This window comes from Leuresthes tenuis, unplaced genomic scaffold, assembly GCF_036924035.1.
Source record: "Leuresthes tenuis unplaced genomic scaffold, fLeuTen1.0.hap1 SCAF_19, whole genome shotgun sequence".
Lineage (NCBI taxonomy): Eukaryota > Metazoa > Chordata > Actinopteri > Atheriniformes > Atherinopsidae > Leuresthes > Leuresthes tenuis.
The window spans coordinates 14677125-14699282 of NW_027325373.1; the positions used below are offsets into that span (position 1 = coordinate 14677125).

The 22158-nt window shown below is 40.0% G+C and overlaps 2 protein-coding genes across 6 annotated transcripts in view; one reads left to right on the forward strand and one right to left on the reverse strand.

Moving 5' to 3' along the window:
• The window catches only part of sema4d (sema domain, immunoglobulin domain (Ig), transmembrane domain (TM) and short cytoplasmic domain, (semaphorin) 4D), a 32774-nt gene extending 15484 nt beyond the window's left edge, over positions 1 to 17290 (forward strand). For 3 of the 5 annotated variants that reach the window (XM_072372285.1, XM_072372286.1, XM_072372284.1), the window contains 14 exons: positions 3712 to 3845; positions 5441 to 5586; positions 5673 to 5735; positions 5840 to 5938; positions 6056 to 6149; positions 6289 to 6405; positions 7041 to 7192; positions 8106 to 8281; positions 8413 to 8569; positions 8730 to 8952; positions 9147 to 9259; positions 10474 to 10646; positions 10884 to 10930; positions 11229 to 13304. In XM_072372285.1, coding sequence (XP_072228386.1) covers positions 3712 to 3845; positions 5441 to 5586; positions 5673 to 5735; positions 5840 to 5938; positions 6056 to 6149; positions 6289 to 6405; positions 7041 to 7192; positions 8106 to 8281; positions 8413 to 8569; positions 8730 to 8952; positions 9147 to 9259; positions 10474 to 10646; positions 10884 to 10930; positions 11229 to 12187 — 2653 coding nt within the window. In that variant the 3' untranslated portion in view covers positions 12188 to 13304. Of the gene's footprint in view, positions 1 to 3711; positions 3846 to 5440; positions 5587 to 5672; positions 5736 to 5839; positions 5939 to 6055; positions 6150 to 6288; positions 6406 to 7040; positions 7193 to 8105; positions 8282 to 8412; positions 8570 to 8729; positions 8953 to 9146; positions 9260 to 10473; positions 10647 to 10883; positions 10931 to 11228; positions 13305 to 15123; positions 15337 to 15530; positions 15620 to 16453 lie in introns of those variants that run through there. The other 2 variants (XM_072372287.1, XM_072372288.1) reach the window with 2 other exon arrangements.
• A 1983-nt stretch (positions 17291 to 19273) lies between these two features.
• LOC140277064 (cyclin-dependent kinases regulatory subunit 1) lies at positions 19274 to 20446 on the reverse strand. The gene is made up of 3 exons (XM_072371951.1): positions 20367 to 20446; positions 19474 to 19601; positions 19274 to 19317 (listed from the first exon to the last, which is right to left on the reverse strand). Exons 1-3 carry the CDS (start codon positions 20423 to 20425, stop codon positions 19274 to 19276), a joined length of 231 nt encoding a protein of 76 aa, XP_072228052.1. The 5' UTR covers positions 20426 to 20446.
• Between the last annotated feature and the right edge of the window lie 1712 nt (positions 20447 to 22158).

Genomic DNA, 22158 nt, shown 5'->3' on the forward strand with positions numbered 1-22158 from the left:
ACTTACAAACACACTTTGATGAAATCTAATTTTTGATTTTTTTTAAAAATTTTATTTGAACAAAAATAAGGGAAGTCTACTTTGATAATGCAGCAGTCATTGTAGTAATGCAAATATGCAACTGCAGAGCTTTTACTATCATGTATATATGTTCAGTCTTTTTTGAGTGTTCATCATCAATAGCTTAAATAAAAGTCACATGATTTGCCTTACATATAGTAGTGAAATGTAGTAGTAGTACATAGCTGTCTGATCAGTGTAATCATTTGAATGATATTCATTCAATAAAAAAAGATGGATGAAACTAACAAAAAATTTAAATGTGTAATATTGTTATTTTGCTGCAGATTTGCTGAAAGTGGGTGATGGTTAAAGGCAGCCATGGCTCCAAAACTGACACTGACTTAAAATGAGCAGAAAGGACAACGACAGCATAAAGATGTGAAATTTAGTTTTCCTCTTTTTCAAACTCTGCAAGATATTCAAGTTCCTCTATCACTGATGAGTTGAGCTCCAGTTTCCCCTTCTCTATCCCCTGTCTTCAGTCGGCATTCTGCCAATATCTGCGTCCAGTTAACAGCAAAGTGCTGGGAACCCCAAGGCCCTAAGCAGGTGTCGACTCCCTGCCCGGCAAAAGAAGCTGAGAGGGGAACACAAAGAGCTCAAAGAAACTTGCCAGCATGGTAACCGTCTTAAATATCTCAGGCCAGTACGGCCACTCCTCTAAATCTCTCAGCAGCATTGGGTAGCTGAAACTAAGCTCTTTCTGCTACCGTGATACTGACTCTGAAAGGATTTTGAAACCTGGGCTTTACCCTAAATGGGGCTGGGAATGGTAAGACTGATAAAGGGCATCTGAAGTGTACAGATGGAGGGTTGAAGGCAGTTAGTCATAGGACCTGGCACAAAAGGGAACTTTTACCAAGGACAAAAAAAGACGAATTTTGACCGCCTGGAGGCCTTCGTCATAGTTTTTGCGTTGTTATCCATTCACACTGTTGCTATTTCAGTCCCTTTCTGTCTTCTTTGACAATGAAAGTTTCTGTTCCTGTCATTTGACAGTTTATGTTTCCTTTATGGGGTGTATCCAGATCTCATGGGCTTGTGTGATCTTTGAAAAGACCCGCTTGGCTCCGGGCTTTCCTCATGCTAAGCTGCCCTGGCATTTAAGTTGGCAAGACTGTGGAAGAACGGGAGGAGAGGGAGAAGCGAAGCCGTTCCCTCGCTCTCTATGCATTGTTGACTGCCCTGCAGTGATGACGTGGATGTGAAAGGGGGGTGGAATGGAGTCGAGTGGAGGCTACCCTCGTCCTCCCTAAACAACAGGTCATTGTGTATTTGACCCCCCCTCATCCCTCCCCCCATTTTAGCAGAGTGGTTAGGCCTAAAGCTGGAATGGAATTCCAACTTTGCAAGATTTTGTTTTTGAAATAATTCACAATAATTGATAAATAGATGCATAAATAAATACAGAGGGGTCATCTCGTCTGAGGCCACTTGTTCTCATTTACAACCAAATCGATATTTAATTATGATTACCCTTCTTTTTCTCTAGCAACAGAGGGCCCCATTGATTGTCCGTGCTGTGCCATATGATACATCCCCCCCCATTGGTGACTGATTACCGACCTATATTTGAGTGGAATTAGCCACAATGGGGCCATGTGGTCATTAAAATGTAACTGACAGTGATATATCTGTTCTGTGTTCCATTTGTTCTGTAATTTTGGATTTTAAAAGAAAAAAAAAAATCACGAGGGCAAATAATAAAGCAGCAAACTGGCTCGTCATTTCCTTGTCAGATAGTATCGTGGGATTTTCTTCCTCATTAGGTTTTACGTTCAGTTTCTTGATTCAGGGTTCATCTTACAAGACATTTGAGAACCTTTAATGCCATTGTTCACATGACTTGGCCACCAATTTTTCTGGAGGTGTCATGCAGGTACTTCAGCTTCCTCTGAGTATGTTGTGATTAAAAACCAGAATAACCTGCTTCATGTCAGATCCGTTTACATGCTCAGAGGAAAAGTTCACACAAACCACCTGCCCAGCCAGACCCACCTGCCTTCTGCTAATAACAACATTAACCTTAAGTGAATGCAGCGCACAGGGGACTCATAGTTCTGTTAAGGCCAGCTTCCTCTGTGTTTAAATCAAATGAAAAGACGAGCGAGGTTGGAAGTTGTAAAAGACGCCTTTTCAGTTTTATTAACAAAGCTAAAAAAGATAGCCAGTCCTCCGTCGGAGTGGCATGAAAATTCGCCAAGATCATTTGATGTGTATCCTCCAGCGTCGCAGTAAATTTGGCTGCATGTTTTGCAGGCAGGATTGGAACAGATTTGGAGATTTATTGTAATATTTTACTCGAGCTTTAAAGCTTGTGCTTTTCATCCCAGCTTTCCTGCTGACCTAAAACTACCAAATAGATGCATGGATTGTTCCTGGGAGAGATGTTAACCACTTTATATTTTTAAAATCGGAGTCCTTACAAAGAGATGCAGCTTAGAAATATTACTCATCGTTTTTTTAGCCAACAGTCAGTGTTTCAGCAAATTTGACTTCCACAGCAATATGAGAAAACTTAATTTTATCAGTTTCATCTGAAGCTGAAAAAAGTCGGCTTTTTTAAAAAAATTTTAAATATGATGCATATAGTTTTATTGAATAAGACATCAACCAATTCAAGTGTGTCTGGATAAACTAATCACTTGCATAAATGGCACAAAGCAGCCTAATGGGGTCTTTATCAGACTCATCCTGAGGTGATTGCAACAGACTGAAGCTGATGGTGAGCAGAATGCTTCATAAATTGACAAATGGAAAAGGGCACCGCCGTCTGATAAGAGCTTATGGCTACCAGGAAATCTATCATCGTTGTCGTCATCACCTGAGGCAAGCGGATTAGTCTATTTTAATGTTTTGACAATGACGTAATGTAATAAAAGGTGGATTTTCACCATGACTAGGGGTGAACAGATGCTACACTAAACAAGGGCAATAATTCACCTGCTTGGCTGTCCTGCGGGTGGGACGGACGTACCTTTGTGCACATTACAAACAAGAGGAGACGGTTTTCTATCACTTCTGGGTCTGGATGTCATCATGTGCCGCGACAGTCCTTCTGTCTCCCCTCTGATATTTTATAAAAGTGAAACTGTGCATCCATCTGTTTCCTGTTTTATTTAACCCCATTTTTCGCCCCTGAAGCAGCCACTCATTTACAGCTCAGCAGAATTGTCATTTGCCTCCCACCTTACTTTAAAGCCTGAGCTTGCAAACTTTTTTTTTCTGACAAACGCTTGCTGAAAATATTGCACCTGCCATATTTCCCAAAAAATAAAGATGAGAATGATTTATAGATAAAACACAACTTTTTCAGCTCGTAGATGACAGATTTGTCCGTTATACTTGTGAAAGCTTTGATTTTAACGACATGCTTTGATAGTTGCAGGTGTGTTTTTCTTCCAGCACATATTTTATAGATGAAGGGTTTATCCAAACCATGTGACCCGCTGTATGTTTGTTATTTTTTAGTTTTTACTAAATCCTAGCAGCTTCCAGTATAAGGGAACTTGATTAGATGCTTCGCACCTCTTTTGTCTGTGCTGCGTGATAACATCAGAACAAGAGGAAGTCTGCATTACTGTGAAAGGCTTTGTTAGTGTCGCTTTGAGCGTGCCACTTTAGATTTGTCTTTGTGTCTTCCTGCAGGGGAAACTTCACAGTTTCAAAGCTATCGGACTCGAATATGGGATTTGGCGTGCTGGGAGTGTTTCTGGGGCTTCTCCTGGAGGTCTCCACCCATGGCCCCCACGGTGTTCCTCGAACTTCCTGGAAGCAGCAGGGTAAGGACTCTTGCAGTTATAATTCTGGCTTTTATAACAGAAAAACTGATCATTTGTTGTGGGTGTGAATGAGATTATATAAAGTGAGCTGATATTAAGATGAAAACTGAATAATGGTAATAGTTTTAACTTGTTACTTATTAACTATTACTTTAAGTCTTCCTCCTAAACCATATTGGTTTTACGTTTTTCATAAGCCCGAATACTAATTTAAATAAAAACTGTAAGAGCACACCTGTCTATAACACACACACACACACTCGTCTATAAACCCTCACTGTGGGAAGTAGTGCTTGTCAGTATGAATGGGTAGCTTGCATGATATCAGCACAAGAAATGTGAGACGCTAAAGTAAAGTATGCTCACTCTTCTGGCAGTACAGGAGGAACAGAACCTTCACACGGTTTAGATCTTTATATATATATCAAAGCTCTCGCATGTCAATGTCTCAAGTTCACAATAGAATACTTTGGTTCACCTTTTACCTAATTTTATCTTGAGAAAAGACTCTCACTCTCAAATTAGACTCAGTGTTCTGTGAGGTGGACGCTCTCTCCGCTGTTTACAGAAATAGCTCAAGTAACTCTGTCTCTGTGTGAGAACGAGTGCAGCTCATCCTTTTAATAAGTTTAACTCTCGCTGTGTTTGCTTTCATCATTGTGGTGTTTATGACCTGCATCTGCAACCTGAACCCATTTGCACCTGGCACAGCCAGTACCACCCAAACACAAACTTGCCATCAAGCCCAGCAAGCAGTGTAAGAGGCTGAAGAGTAGCATTAGCAAACTGTTGCTTTCAGGGTGAAGTTGTATTGGTGTAACGAGCAGAGAGTGCAGGCACCGTCATGTCTTTGATGTTTTTATGTAAGCTGTGTTTATTAAAGTGGCAGAAATTGTTGGTATTAACAGCTTTTTGCCACTTTCTTCAGCAGGAACACACTGTAACCACAGTACTGATATCATTAGCTTATAAAAGTTTGAACTTCTTATGAGAAAGATGTCTATGCTGCTGCCCAGCAAACTCAGAGCAACATTACCATTCAGTTGAACTGTATTTCTTGCCTCACAGTTTCTCTGTATGTAGCAACTGGGGTACTTTTTGAAAGTTTGGGAATCTTTGAAGATGGGACTTTCCGCAATGAATGACAGGTTGAGTGCTGAAATATTTTTTTTTTTTCCCCCAAACAGTCTGTTATCTTATGATCCCATTGACTCCACCAACTTACTTTAACTTCAGCAGATTGAGACTTTTGAATCTGCTTTGTGACAGGTGCTGGTCTGTTTCCCAGCATGGACTCAGTGACCCAATCTGCAGAGCAGGAAATCCCAATATAACAACATGACTTCAATCTGACAGCATTAAGCAACCTCTAAGTTGCTTTGGCTTATTTCATGTTGCACATATTCATTTTATACAGTGATAATATTAAATATGGTGGTTTAAATTAAACTTTATTTGATGTAGAATATTGACTGTAAACTGATGGACTGAAACAGTTTTAGTCCTCCATATAAAACACAATGTTTGATGACAACTGTTTCTGAAGCACATATGATGAAAATCAAGTGTTTTTTTTTGTTTTTTTTTATGCTCAGACTTGGATCTGATGGAGTTTTCGGAGCCTGGCATCTTCAACTATTCGACCCTACTGCTGAGTGAGGAAAGAGACGCGCTGTATGTGGGAGCAAGGGAGGCCATCTTTGAGCTCAGCAAGAAGAATGTGACTATCAGAAACAACAAGGTAATAAAGGAGCAGGAACATTTGCGATAACGGGAGGAAAATAAGAAAGTTTGGATTCATTTTATTTTGATTTTTGCTGTTTTAAGGTTCAGTGGACAGTTGCAGACGACTCCATGACGATGTGCACACTCAAAGGAAAATCAAAAGAGGTTTGATCATTTATTTAGTATGTAAAGATTTTTATCTCTTAATTCAGAACAAGCCAAACTGCATTTATTCTAGTCTTGAATTAATCAATTTTGTGGCATTTCAGAGAGATTGTCTAAACTACATTCGAGTACTTCAAGTTGTGGACGATCAGAGGCTTTATGTCTGTGGCACACATGCTTTTCAACCCCAGTGTGATTACTTGGTAGGTTAATGCTCTATCCCACCTCAACTGGGAACACGACACTACACAAATAAACACTTGTTCGGACTTGCTAATCAGCGGTACCACCTTAAACTAATATTTTAACTCCCCTTTCAGAATCTTGCTGACTTCTCTTTTGAGGGTAGACCTGAGGATGGCAGAGGGAAATGCTCCTTTGACCCCTCGCAAAGTTTTACCACTGTCATGGTTGGTGAGTTGAGGCCAGTTTTTTTTATCTCATTTCACAAAGAGCTCTCTTTGTCGTCAGCCCTGCAGTAAAATGCAAAATAATCTCTGGTAATCTGTTTTGTGTGAGAGTGGCATAACTCTGTTGTTTACTTTTCCATCAGATGGAGAGCTGTACTCTGGGACAGCTTATAACTTCTTAGGAAGTGAACCCATTATTTCCAGATACTCGCCATCCCACTCTCTGCTGAGGACAGAGTACTCCACATCGTGGTTAAATGGTGAGTTCGGACAACATGTGAGAGATGTTCAGCTCCAATCAAATGAAAAATTCTGTTGTCATCGGGGCTTACATACAGTAACGGTTCTGTATAAAATCAATTTACTTTACAATTTATCCCACTTAAAGTTGCAGCACTGAACTGGAAGTGCAGAATGTACAGTACGGCATGAAAAAGGTTTCTCCTTCCTCGGTGCTGTAAGCAGAAGCATCCAACTTGCAGTGTTTCATTTTCACTCAGCAGTGATCGTCCCTTCAACTGTTAAAGTGACAGCGTCACTGATGGCAGTGAATTAAGGGAAGGCCAAAAATGAAACGGGAAAATCAGGTGTAAAACACCTGATTTCCCATTTAATAAGCAGAAGTTTGGATCAGAACATGGATCAGATACATCAACTTTTACAATCATTGCATATCCAGTATTAAAGGGACCCAAATCTTCCCTGCTGTCCAGTTGTGGGGGTTAAAAAGATTTTTTTTTTTTTTACATGATTTATTTTTTTTTTTTAAAACCATTGCCCCTTCAGGGGCACACATGCATTTGAAATCTTGAATTGAAGATTTCAAAGTTATTTGTCTGTCCTGCACCCTTTTACCTATACCTTTGTCTCGCTCCCATCTCTGCACTCATCGCAGAGCCCAGTTTTGTCTTCGCTGACGTGATCAGAGAAGGGAAAAACAGAGCAGATGGCGAAGATGACAAAATCTATTACTTCTTCACTGAGGTGTCGGTGGAGTATGAATTCTTTGGCAAGCTGCTCATCCCCAGGGTGGCTCGCGTCTGTAAGGTCAGTACATGCCGTGCACCATCTGCACATACCAGCAGCATCCCTCTTTAGCACCCGTCTCCCTGTTGTCTTTGGGTGCGTGTCTTTCTCCTTTTCCTCCCTCCTTCCCTTTACTTCTCTTGTTTTATAATCTAAGAAGAAGTCTTTTTTTCACGGATGTACAAAAGATGGTGACATCTAGACGAGAACCTAACTGCCGACATATAGTTTCACATTACAAACAGAAGAATTTCAAGATTTAGCAAATAAGATGTGCTATAATCTAACTTAAAAATCTTATAATGATACTGGGGTTGTGCTTTCCATAATGGTAGAACAATATTTTTTTAAATAAGGTATTACAGCCTTTAAGTAGGTATAAAAGGTATGAAGAGACTTCCTTTTTGTCATTAATGCAAGATGACAAAGACATGTAGACTGTAGTGACCAGAAGAAGGAATGCTCAACAAATCTGGGCTATGTTAATAAATATCGCATAACAATAACATGACTAGACAACTGCTTTCCTCTCACAGTCTTAATACAAAACAAATAGTTTTAAAATGATTGAAGGGCTTTAAACGCACACACAATATCAACTTTTCTAGTATTTTTGTTCTTGCTTGGATCTTTCATTTCCATCAACCACATTGATATTCAAGCTGTCATGGAGCAGCTCAAACCTTTGGGGATAATTGGGTTTCAAGGCACAACAACATTGTGTCTGAAAACATCAGAGTGCAACGGTAATTAACCAGAGATTATCGAAGCAAAAGGAGACCCTGAACAAGCTTTTGAAAAGTGAGACGACTTGTCACCCTAGTGGAAATGATCATCTTCCACAAACTCCTGCACCTTCCACTTTTTAACTTTAATAACTTTTTAAACACCTTTTTAAACTCCCTGCCCTAACATCTGCAATATCTGCTCCCAGGGTGACCTCGGAGGCCAGCGCACTCTGCAGAAGAAATGGACATCCTTTCTGAAAGCTAAGCTGGTGTGCTCCATGCCTGAGCTCAACTTCGTTTTCAATGTGGTGCACGATGTCTTTATCCTGAAGGGGGAAAAAATAAGGGACACCGTCTTCTACGGTGTCTTCACCTCTCAGTGGTAAGTGATTTTTAAAGATCGTCAGCTTGGAGTCAGGACAAGAAACTAGACCAGCAGCATGCATTACAATGCATTCCACTTAATGCAGTCCCTCACCTCTGTATTTTTACCTCCTGCCCTTCCTTCTGCAGGGGAAATGTGGGTTTGTCAGCTGTGTGTGCCTACAACATGACTGCTGTGGAGGAAGTCTTCGCCAAGGGAAAGTATATGCAGAAGGCAACTGTGGAACAGTCCCACACCAAGTGGGTGCGGTACAATGGCATGATGCCTTCTCCACGTCCTGGTGCAGTAAGTGACAAAGACAGCTTGATCCTCACTTTAGCTTTGTGTTATTTGTTCACCCAGTCCAGGGCAAGGCAATATTTGATTGGATAATTGCACTTCTTATCCCAAAGACTGTCGACATGCCCTGTTTAACTAAAAAATCCTTTTCTGTCTTCAACACCAGTGTATTAACAGCCTGATGCGACAGCAGAACATCACCAGCTCACTCCATTTGCCAGACAAAACCCTTCAGTTTGTTAAGGACCACCCCCTGCTGGAGGATCCCGTCCAGCCCATCGGCAATAGGCCTCGCCTCATCACCAAAGACGTCAATTACACTCAGATTGTCGTAGAAAGGGTTCAAGCCCTGGACAAGAACATTTATGACGTTATCTTCACTGGAACAGGTAATAAAACAGCAGTTAAACCCACAAAATCTGCATTATCCGATTTATTGGCCCATTTTGCTCATCTCTGTCAGGGAATTTTCAATATTTGGTTCAGAAGTAGTCTGTAGCCATATTTCAGGACCATATGTTCATAACTCATTTCTGGTTTTATCTTGACAAAATAACTAATGTTTTGCCATTAATGTCTCTAGATAAAGGTGTCCTGCACAAGTCGGTGGTTTTTGAAGAAGAGGTTCATATTGTGGAGGAGATACAGCTCCTGAAGAACTCTGAACCCATCAAAAACCTACTGCTGTCCTCGGAGGTCAGTGACTTTTTTATTTTTAGCTTGGCTGTACAGGGAAGTGCAGAAACCACCACCACCTTAAAGGAAAATTAAGTGCTTAATCAACCTGCTCCCAATTTCTGCTTGCATTTGGGCGAAGACTTTATAGAGCACAAGAGTTTGCTGGCGAGATCACTCCGCACTGAGTGATAGTGAGCGGCAACAGATAAACGCCAAGTAGCAATTAAAGGCTGCAGAGTAAAAGTATTTGTTGTTTACAGGAAACACTCAGATTGTTGCTTTAAGTGTCTGATAGAAAGGATAGCTGGAAAGATGCATTTATTTTGGTTTCTTATGGTTTCAAGGGTATAATCTCTTTCAGTGCAGAGTTGTTACTTCTTCTAATCGGAGGCAACCTTTTTTTCTTTTCACGATTACAGCCTCGGACATAAAGGGATGGCTAGCTTTAATGTATTTGTACCTTCCAGTACTTGCAGGGCTACATTTTTGTGGTGTGTTACTGCTAGACGTTTACACAATTTGGAATGGCTATGCAAAATTCTGTATGAATGTTGAGAATTAAGTGCAAATTATCATGCATGTGGCCTTTTTTTGGCCTTATCTTTTTGTGTTGATGGGAGTATTCAGAAGAATAAGAGAGAAATAAATGAGAGACTGACTTCGACCAGAGAAAGGTTAACCCCGGTAATGAACCATGTGTTGCATCTTTGTTCTTGATATGTCCTTTTCTTTTAAAGGACTGTTTGAGGGGTAAGACTTTGTTTTAGAGGAAGCTAAGAATTTGATGTAGTTGAGGCTGAAAGCCCTTTGTTATGATTCTTAGTTAGACATATGGAATGTATTGCTGTATGTCAGTGAGTGTCCTCACAGTCATAAATGTGTGCACGTCTTGCAATTTAGCCTTTGTGAGGAAGCTTATGGCAAGAAATTTTAAAAGCAAAATTAGCAGTTTCTGTAAATGAAATGCTGAAATGCTTTCAGCTTCTTCTTAGGACTCCTCTGGGATAACCACTCTTTTAAAACTGGCTAAGGAACCATATTTATTCAAGGACTTTTTTTCCCAGCCACATTGTCAAACAAAACTGTAACTAGGATCAAGTTTTGTCTTGTTTATGTTTACGGCTCATCTTTTGCACATTTAAACCTAGTTAAGTGCTATCTTGCTTATTAATAAAAAGTTTGTCCATGCTTTCCTTTTCCTGTTTACGTGAACAAGCTGATTGCTTCCACAGACACAGTCCCTATACGCTGGTTCAGACTCGGGTGTAGTGCAGTCACCCACTGCTTTCTGTAGCAAGTATTCGTCCTGCGATGACTGCATCCTCTCACGAGACCCCTACTGCGCCTGGGATCCCAACACTGCCGCCTGTGTCAATATCATCATCGCTCCCCGTCAGCAGCACAGGTAGCTCTCCTTCAGTCGAAAATGTACTACTTTCACCCTTAATCACTTTTATCATCTTTGTGTGTACTAGTACTCCACTCGAGCATTTTTGTACTTGTCAGTGTAACCAAAACCCGCATTAAGAAACAGCTGCACCGATACCACTTCCAGTTTGACCTGCTTCACTGTGTCACGCTGGATGTCATATCAGAGTGTGTGCATAGTTCACGCACTTTTAAAACGATGCTTGTGTTTCAGGAGGCTAATCCAGAGTCTGGATGGTGATGCGAACAAGTGTCCTTCAGGTAGGCTGCAGTTGCTTCCACTTAGCCTGATTTTTAAAAAAAGTTCATGAATAAAGATAGAATGATTAAATGGATGATAAATAAAAAGCTTTTGAACATGAATAGTGATAGTAGAAAGTGGGTAATATCAGTTTTTACCCCCCCATGCCTTGAATTGGATAAAACACGATCACTTTTTAACCATATTTTTTGTAGTTTTTGACCTCAGTTTGAAAGTCTCCTACTTCTGGATCTTACTATTTCTGGATCAGAATTTAAAGATCCAAAAGTGATCATTTTCTCATTGCTTGCCTCTTAGTGCCGGCTGTGTCTCAGAAGGACTACCAACATGTGACGGTGAAACCAGGGAGCTCTGCTGAGCTGCCATGCCTGGTAAACTCCAACCTGGCGCAGTTGATCTGGAAATCTAACGGCTCCGTTCTCACCGAGGCGTCTCGCTTCCACTTCATAGCTGAAAACGGGCTCCTCATTTACAGCGTGGCACCCGAGGATCAAGGTTATTATGAGTGCTGGTCTGTGGAATGGGCCGCTGCTGCTGGGAAAAACTTCAGCCGCCTCATGGCTGGATACATCCTGACTCTGGATCTTCCACCCAGACCCCCACACCAGGCGAGCCCTGTGGTCACCACCATTGGTAGCCAGGAGACAAGTAGCACAGATGCAGCTGAAGGTAATGTTAAAACAGATAGAGCCCCACTAACTTCGGCCAGCTTCACAGCTACAGTCCTCCTCACCTCCCCACCCCAAACTGACTCATCACTAACCCCGCCGCCCAGCAGCACACTCAAGTTCCAGCCAAAGCAGCAAGTCCCTTTGAACTCCGTCATATCTCATCCAGACAGCCAGGACCCCGCAGCTGAGTATTTGCAGCACAGCAACAGCATGGCTCTCCTCTTCCTCTTCCTCCTGTTTTTCCTCCTCTTCTTAGCTGCAGTGGTGTACAACTGCTACATGCAGTACCTCCCTGCTTCCTGCCTGAGGCTGCGAGCCGCTCTGCTGGGCAGTCACAAGAGCCCCCATCAGCCTGAGTACAGTGCCTGTGAAGCAGGTTTGATGGAACCAGCTGCTGCTACCAAAATTAACATGACTGAGCAACCAACCCAGAATGGGAGCCAAACCACTCAAAACCTGCGGGCGCTCCGCGACACGGGGTACGAGACTGAACCAGAGTGTGGCAACGGCCAGGTCCCCTCACAGGAGAAACCTTTCGATGTGGACTGTGACTCTCAGTCCATCCAGTTTGCAGATGCAGATTAACCTCTCTGCTAGCCAAGCGCCTGTTCTGCTTTTCGTTCTCTGTGTTAAAACTGTAAGGGAGGTCACACTCTTTCTGTGTCTGCACAGCATACAGGCTAAGTGTGTATATGAAAGTGTGTCCAGTGTACAGCATCTAACGCCGTTTTACCATCGCAAGGCTCAAGTCGAGCGCCGTGTCTGGTTGTGGAGCTTTAACACCAGAAATCAGATTTTAGGGTGACGATCGAACAAAAACCTGTACTCAAAGAAACGACACCCTTTCAGCTTAGTCCAGCAAGAGAAGCTATTTCTTACATTCCAAAATGGAAACATTGTTTACCAAATTGGTAAGTTGCAGTGATGTTTTCCAAATTGGAGTCATATTTCTGTGCAGCCTGAGTGCAAAATAATCTCTTGAAGGGTCTGCTTTCTTTTGTTTTTCGATCTAATTGACGATTAAAGCTTCAACATTCTAGTTATGTCTCAGGGAGGAGTTGCTCTGTATGTAGAAGGCTAGACTTGTCGCACAGCTTTGTCATCTGCTGCATCCGGTATATGAGGCTGCAGGATTTTCAAGGCCAGAAAAGAAGAAAACAAGTGGACATGTGACAGCTAGTTTGATAGAAGAATGCTGGAATGTATCAAACCACTTCTTGTGAGGAGTGGCAGTGCTGCACTCTTGTATTTGACTTTTATTCCCGTTTGTGAAGGCAGCATTCCTGTTGATCCCGTGTATTAACCTTCATAAACCATCTTCCCTTCTATGGTCTGTAAATGAAGTGAAAATGTACAGTATGAACTGAAACTTGATAACAGAGCCCTGGAAAAAATCTGAAGTTTTATTTTTTTTGTTATTGTGGTTTTATTAAACCTTAAATTTTACAACATTCTCAGATTATATTATTTAAGATAACAGATCTGTGGTAATACCATTTTTTGTCTAATACATAAACAGTTGTGATCTTCTTATTTATTGCAACAGCTCTCACTTTTTGATCACTTGTTAGTCTCCCTTATGTCTCCTTTGCATGTCATTCCTTGTTGAGATTTTCCTCTCCTCTTTTCACCACCCCTTCTCACAGCCTCTTCTTCTATCGACACTTCATCCTCCCCGCTCTCCTCTGGAAGTAGCTCTGCCCTCCCTTCCTCATCCTCCTCCTCTTCTTCTTCTTCCACCTCATCCTCTTCCACCAAGCCCCACAATGTGGAGGCTCGGGAGGCAGAGGTGAGACTGTTGCCTCCCCTGCTGAAGGACCAGGCCTGGGGAATTCATGCCCAGGAGTCCTTCCTGCTCTTCTGCCTCGCCCTGGGTGAGTGGTGCCTGTGACTTTGACTCAGCTCACACCTCAAACCTCCCCTCCTTCAGAGACAAATGCTCTGTTTGGAAATCTTTCCCCCCTCACTTATTAGACCCATCGTTTGTCACTCGTTCCCTCCTCTTTCTTACTTGCATGTTTCCACTTACCCAAACACAAACTAACCAAGAGGGAGCACATTTGCGTTCTTGGATTTATTTGTAACAAGTCAGACCGTTGCTTTCAGGTGTTTGACTTGTGGACAACTAAATGCCAACATGTTGAATCAGTGTTTGTTGTTAAAATGTAAACCTCTCGTTCTCTCAACAAAAGGTATCTTTTTTTTTTCCTTTTTTCCTTTTTTGTGAACTATTTGTGTAACCACAATGATGGGGAAACTTGTAAAATTTAGATATGAATGCTTCTTATTCGAGGTGTTGATAATCGTTCCATATATCCAAACTAAAGTCTCCTGAACTGTCAGCCATTTTTATTTTGTGACTGTAAACATTTGTAAATATATTTGTATATATGGAAAAATACCTTTTTTTTTGAAGATGTACATAAATCAAGGGGACACATTCTGGGCTGTGGTTCTTGGTAGAGAGGTGAAATAAACCTTATCGAATGTTTTCAACTCTGCTTTATGTTTTTCTCATTTATAGTAAAAAAAAAAAAAAGATATCGGTGTTTGTTTGGACTTTTAGAATATACAATGGCATACGAAGTCCAAGTTGAAGAAAGAATAATTAATTTATTTACAAATGAAAAGGAGCACCAGTCAGAGGTTTGACACCCAAAGACATTGGAGGTTTCCTAACTTTTAAGATCCCTGTTCCCCAATTGGCCTGTTGGTGCAGTTGCTTGTTTATCTCAAACCTTGCCCCACTGATCATTAGCCCTTCTAAGCAGCTGCCGCCTTACAACTAGAATAATTGTACACAAAGCTGGTTGAGACAAGAAATTTTCAAGTTTATTCAATGCATCATATAGGAGATGGCAGTTAATAGGAATGATATTTGTCAAGTTAGGGTCTGGAGGACCATGAAAAACAAGTTCTTGTGGGTATACTAATTAAACCCAATTGACTGCTAAAGACCTTCAGGAAGGCAGGTCAGACTCTGGAGAGGTGATGCACTGATCTAGTTGGTGATAAGGTTGAGGTAACGACAAATCTCATTTAATATCGGTCATTAAAATAAGCAGATCCAGATCCTACAAAGGACCCCCCCCCCAAATTACCTAAAACATCACTGAAAATCTCTGGATAAACCTCAACAGGTGTGCTCTTACCAACGTTGGGGGTTGTTAAAAGTGTCATGCGAGGTGCCCACAGTTTTGCTTCAAGTGTAAAAGAAATAAAGTAAAAAGAAAGTCTTAAAATATTGAAGATCTTTATCTCCCTTAAAACAATTACAATTCTGTTTTAAAAAAAAAATAAATAACAAAATAAATTCTGTACGAGGGTGCTAAGATATTTGCATGTCACTCTAATTACAAAATTTGTATCAGACACAGCTGTATCTTTGCATGTATATCCAAGTCCTTGGAAATGCTCACTGACACGGATTTCCACAGGCAGACCTACCAAAAAGTATTCCCGTTTCTAAGAGAGCGTCTCGACAATCAGGGGTAAACACAAGGTCCAATTCTGTCCCGCAGGTCCCAGTGATGTCCACATTCACTGGCTGATAAACGGGCACATCCTGGACACCCCCGTTAGGGAGCACCGCCTGCAGCTGGGTCATAAGGAGATGCTAGTGAGCAGCTGGCTCCAAGAGAGGCCACTGATCAAAGATGCACGTTACCACTGTGTTGCTGAGGCCAGCACAGGAACTGACATGTCTGAGGTCGACCTCAGGCTCACTATTGGAGGTATCTGGACCAGGTTTTGCATGGCTGTGACACATCCAATGTGGAAAAGTTTATGGTACAGCGACTATTACGTAGTTAAGCAGTAACACATGCAGAGTTGTAACAAAGTAGATTGCCTGGGATTGGTTGCCAGTTCTACTGCTAAAGAGATGGAAAAAATAAAATGGTTTATATCCATAAATGATGTTTGGCAGATGAGAGCATTCCATCCAGGGATTTAAACCAGTGGAGAGGTGCACTCACAGAACACGAGCAACTGCTTAAAAGATGGGAAAAGGCCTTGGTAGGTGTATGTTCTTAAAGTGTTTTTTTTTTTCTCTCTTCAGAATTTCTTAAACATAATTGTGCATTTGCTTGGATTGACTTGCATCGTGTGCACTAGTCGTAACCTGCCCTGCATGTTTGGCTATTGACGAGTGTTTGAACCTCTTTGCCAGTTAGTTTTTCCTTTCCCTTCAGGAGCACTAAAGAGGTGCAAAGTCCAGATTTATTGAGGCCGTTGCCTCAATTATGAAATAAACAGCTTTGGTGTTTCTGCAGCTGATTTATTTTTTTCCCCACAGTGGTTTCCACAGGCTGAAAAAGGAGGTTGCAAACAGTGATCAGGAAACTTTGAAGTTAATTAATTCTGATAAATGCCTCACCAGCTGTCCCTGCATCTTTTTTCTGTTTTTGACTCCATTACAGTTAACCAAATTCTCTGTAGCACATGATGATTAACCACATTCACCTAACTGAGTTGTAACTAAATACTTAAATGTTCCTTTAAAAGGATTACTTGTCTTGTGATGTTTTAACTAAAGCTTTTGGATTTCTTCTTGTAGCAAGTCACGGGTTCTTTGCATGTCTTTCTCCCACACCTTTCACTTCGCCTTAAACGAACAACTACGGCGCTTGCCTTGAATAGCTTGGAAGTGCTACACGCATGCATGACGTTTTAGTGAGAAAAAGGAAAAAGTCTTACAGAAAGACTTGAGTTTATATAATTATTAATTACATTTTAAACTATTGGTGATGATTTCTACAAGTTTACAAGCATCTTCAGGGCCTGCAGCATTTCCCTTCTGTATCTATCCTTAACTACTTGCATAGTACAGCTCTGTTTTTCCCTCTGCAGGAAAGCTGTGATGGCCACAAAACCCTGTGAGGACTTACTTGACCTGGATGTGAACTTGTCCCCAGTCCAGGTGGACCACACCCATGACACTGAAAGTTTCCTAAACAGGTGGGAAAAGTCTCGGTGTCACTTCATACACAGGGGTTCTATGGACCATGCTGTAAAGATTTCACAGCTCCTGCCTCCTGCGGGATTCACCTGGTTGCGATGATGATTTCATGCTCCTTCTAAACTATACCAGGGAATGAAGCTCATTGGTTACCTCAGTCCGATATCGTTTGGGCTGCATTTGTTGCGATTTGTATTTATAAAAACAAATGTTCTGACAGCAGCGCTTGTATGGAACAATAAAAATGTCTCTATATAAAGTTTGCTGACCAGTTTCTGTAAGTGAGGAAGTGGCAGACCTACTCAGTGATTTATTTTGCTATGTTTGAACTGTCACCTCCTTAAAAACCTGCTCTTTGATTCTTCATAGCCACCTGTTTTATTTTCCATTCAATGGACTCTTTTCCTTCAAGCTTGCTTTTTGAAATAAGAAATGGAGCCTCTGAGGTTAGCTTTCTTTTCGTCCAAAGCATACTTTTTATGTTTGATGATTGATTAAATGAGCACCGTAAAAATGTAAATGAATCTAATCATGTAATGCACTGAAAGGTTGATTTCTGTTTATTTTAAGCCATTAAATTCTTTACATTTAAAATGTGACAACATACCTGACTGATGCAGAAATAAACACTTTGTTTTATCTGTTGCTTTCATGAATACATCGCATTCTTGTCATAGTAAAACGTAGATGAAGACTTTGCACTCTGCTGCGGTAGCTCTGGATATGTTGCATCTTTGTGAGATTGAATTAGCTTTGCTAACACACAGCTATCCACTGATAATTCTGGCTTTTTTTTTTTTTTTGCAAACGGGAAAGTTGTGTGTGGGAGAAGCTGATTGAGGTTTCAAATCCCAAGTAATGCCTGGAACACAACCCAGGTTGAAGAGGAGACGTCTAAGATGCAGAGCAGGAACAAAACGGAGAGAAAGGAGGAGGAATTTTGAACCATTTATTTCTTTGGACGTCATGGAAAATGTGAGATCTCTGGCAGATAAATAGGACAAACTTGGAGCCCTTATGAGGACACAGCAGGAAACGTATAACATCTTTCTGACTGTTTTAAGACTCTACGGGTAGACCGAGACTGCAGACAGGGAGTTAACAGTAAAGGCGAAGGTATTGCAGTGTTTAATAGCACATGCTGTTCTGATCATGTGACTAAGAAGGAGCATCTATGGAAATGTACTGCTGGTTATGAATCTTTATCAATGTTGTCTTTTGAGAGTTCACTTGTGCTACTTCCAAATGCTATGCGTGACATCATCAGCTAAGTTGTTGCCAGGCTACAAAAAACAACACCATCCTAACCATTCATAATGATCTGAATATCTCAACCACACCTCTCGCTCTCTGCTACGCTTTCACTTTGGAAGTTTCTCAACTAATTTCTATTTCATATCTACAAAAATAATCATTTATATGGCATATATATTATATTTCTTTGGGTATTTAAAAAAAAAAAAAAGTTTTTTTGGTGGATGACTTCTTACGAGAAGCAGTGTTTGATGGGAATCACGTTTCAGATATACTATATAGTTTTACCAAAAACTTTTCATTCTAAACTTCTCATAGTTTTAATCTGATAATTTTAATCTTAAAATTTTCACGAGAAATCTAAGGGGAAAAAAAAAATCTAATTTCAAATATATCATGACATATATATATATATATATATATATATATATATAGTATTTTAATTACATCTTGCTGCTTATAGGTATGTATTGTTGCTTATGCATTGGCATTTTGCTACTTATGTATTGCTACATTTTTTAAATATGTAAAGACACTTGTCTTGTAATAGTGCAGTTTTACATTGGTGTAGTTGTACTAATCTGAATGCATCCTCAACCTCTGCAAGTTAGGACTGTGCTGGATCAAGCTAATGTGCCACACCAGCATTTTACACAGAAACATCTTCTCCCATGTTATTTACTAACCAAGCATTTCTTCTTGGAAGTCAGTTACAACATTTCCAGATAACACTCACAACATATTCCTTGACTGGAAACTAATTCCTAACACAAATATAGATTATATCCAAGACTCCAATGTACTGCAAATTTACCAATGACTACTACATAACAAGACCATGAAGAATACTAAATGTGGTATCCTTTAATTGTGTTACATATTTGAAGTTTATTGTATGAGAAAAATAAATACTCATTGGCCAGAGTTCAGTATTGCAGTGAGACACTAATGATTTATTTGTTTTCCTGGTGCTAACCACCACAATTTAAGCCACAGCACCCTCTTGTGCCAAAATAATGGAATAGAAAGCAAAAACCAGAACCAGAAAACAAACAAAAGAGGATCAAGCATATATGTATTGTTGGATAGACTTAAAGATTAAAGTTACGTAAATACTCTCAATTGCAAGTAGGTTTTCTGTTGACTCATATCATTTCATAAAGTGACATGGCAGGTCTCTTCCTCCTGACTGCATGAAATCAGTCAGGAGGAACTGTCACTGAAATATAAGACAATCAAAAACAGAAATCTCTCCAACAAGTTGATAATTCCTTATGCAGCCACAAGTAACCAGCATATCGTCACAGAAACCTAGCTCTTTGGCTAACAAACTACAGTGTATGCACAGTAAATAAAAAGTAATATCCAGAGATGATTCAATGAATATCAACAAAATAATAATAATATTAATTGTCAAATAAAATTCACAGGAGGAATCTTCAAGATCCTTGATAGTGTCAATGTTTAGGTAAATGTCTTCTAAAGAGAAGGATGTGGGGCTCTGAAAGGACAACAAATTAAATGATACAAACAAATGACCAGCACAAGCTTATCATTGTTCTCAGAGTATGTGATTACATGGCCTTAATTCCTGCACTTGAGGTTTTTGCAGCACTAATGCAGGTCAGCAACATGGTGAAGTGGTTTCACATTGTACCTGGTTCATGTATCATGTAGTGGATCCAACCTTGGGACTGCTGCACTCCCAGCTGTCTCCACTCCTCTTCGGACATCAAGTGGGATCTTGGGACGTATTTAGCCATTTCCTGTGGCAGAACAACACGTCTAGAGAGATGACAGATGATTATTCTAAGAGGAAGAACTCAGATATTTAACTTAAGTCAAAGTACTAATACGGAAACATAAAAGCGTTCCAGTACAACTAGGTCCTCAGTGAAATAGTGCATATTAGCAGCCAAGCAAAACTATGTATTAAAGGCTACTTGGATCTATCTTTGTGATATATTGTTACTCTAGTAAATATGTAGATGTTTTTGTCTTTACAAAGGTTGTAAATAGGTCTACACTCTTTTTACCATAGTACTGGAAAGATCAACTGACTTTGCATTCGTGTATCTCATAGGTGATTTATTTCTGAAACGCAGTAGAGTGAAGTAAACAATTACTTTTAACTCGTGGCACGCAGATACATACACATCAGGCACATTAAACCACGAGGTAAACAGGAAAATGTACCCCCCAAAAAATAATAATCCAAATTTTATACAAAAAAGTCAAAAACGTTTTTTATTATTATTTTTTAATGCATATGAGGACTGCGCAATTTGATTGATTTGATGCAGCTGTGCATACTGAAAAACTGTGGGCTGGTTCATTAAGCAAGCATCTTAACATCTTCGACAAGCGACACAAAGGTGAGGCTTATGTCTTAAGAGATAGTAGTTTGTTTTTTTTGGTTTTTTTTTAAACATGAATATTAATACAAGTTTTGTAGGGATTCGAACTTGGTGACGCAATACGGGTTAATTAAAGTACAAGTTAAAATACGTTGACAGATAGCCAGTAACTAAACGACACAAGACTGCTCACCTGTACTCATATTGGTCGTCACTGTATCTGTCAGAGTAGTAAATCTGCTTGCGAGACATATTTCCGGTTAAAACTCTACAAATTAAGAAAGCTTCAAAGCAAATGAGCGTTACAGATTAACAACACAATTCACATTTAGCATTTTGCTTGTTAATTGAGCGAAGGCTCTGATTGGATGATGAAGACCATGTGACCCAAATATATATATATATATATATATATATTTTTTTTTTTTTTCCCCACCCATCAACAAGACACAGGTGAGGTTTATTTTCGAAGATAGTTTTAAGAGATATGTTACGGCAGATTTAAAGCGGTACAGTTTATCAGAAATCAGCAACATTTAATGTATGTGCTGAGTGATATTTTTTGGCGTATTTGCACTAAGCTTATTCACAGAGCACATCGTGATTTGTCATAGCAGGAAAACGGAATGCTCATCTAACAATATTACCACGACTGTGCTAAATATAGGTGAGCTGAGTTGAAGGATCCGCACTATTATGGCTTATTTAGACATGGAATTCAATTATCCCTTGAAAAACTGCCTCCCCAGCTCAGACAAGTCAAAATGTCAGGTTTTAAAAGGGTATTTTGTGTTGGGAGAGTCAAGAACTGCTGATGGGTTGAATACAGCTTATAATGAAGTTTTGGAGCTCTTACCATAAAACGATTTATTTATTTATCTTATTTTAGATTAATAATAGATGACTTGGGGATAATCTGAGTACATATCCAGTTACTAAAGCCACAACAGTGAATATGGGCTGCGTCAAATAAAGATAGAGAACCAATCAACAACAACTTCATTAATTATGCTTTTAAAAGTACTTTAAAAGTAAAAAAAAAACCTTTTCCCAACTATAGAGCATTGTGGAGTGAGTATCATCATTTGGCGGTGCTTTTCTACGTTGTATGCTGGCTACTAGACATTCAGGTAAGTGATTCAAAATTGTATCATGGCATTTTAAAGGACTGTTACAGAACAGCAGTACATAAACTAGATTGACCTAGAGGACATAAGAAAATCTACAGCGGAACAGCAGAAGAAAAATTGTCAGTGTTCTGACTCAGTTAATCCAATTAAGATGCAATGCCGTGGCATGAATTTGAAGAGGGCGTTTTAATCAAATAGTCCCAGAAATGTTGACAAACTGAAACTGTCTTGTTGAGACCAGTGGCCTAAAAATCCCCCTCAGTGTTTCAAAAGCAGATACAGGAAACACCTGATGGAAGTTGCTGTTGCAAAGGGAGGCTCTGTTCAGCCCGAGTCATTTCTCAGTGTGTTCCACAAAGTGCACAAAAAGTACAATTGTAGAAGAAGAAGATTAGAGTTGTGAAGCAGCTCGACTCTCACAAGATTTGAAAGATCACAATCGTGAGAGAAACCATCTTGCCAGGTTTGTGGCTAAAACACTAAAGTTTGGATAGAAAGACAAAAGTTTGAACCAATCAGTGTCTTTTGCTGGTAGCTATTGGCAGGTTTTAGATGTGAACATATAGCAATGGTGGCTCTTATTCACTTCTTTGTTATTTTACATGGTTCATTTGACTTGTTGAAGTCCACTCGTGCCTTTTCATAGACGAATACTTCATCCAAACTATTGTTAGAGAAACACTCTGAAGCATCAGGCCATGATTAAACTACAGATTTTGTAAATACGCCTGCAAGGTGTTATCAAATATCAGTCAGTTTATCATTTATGATCACTTATCCAGACTAGTAAATGTTCAGTTTTCAAATGGCTTTTTCAGTGTCATATTTATGCTTCTATATTGCAATGAAATTGTT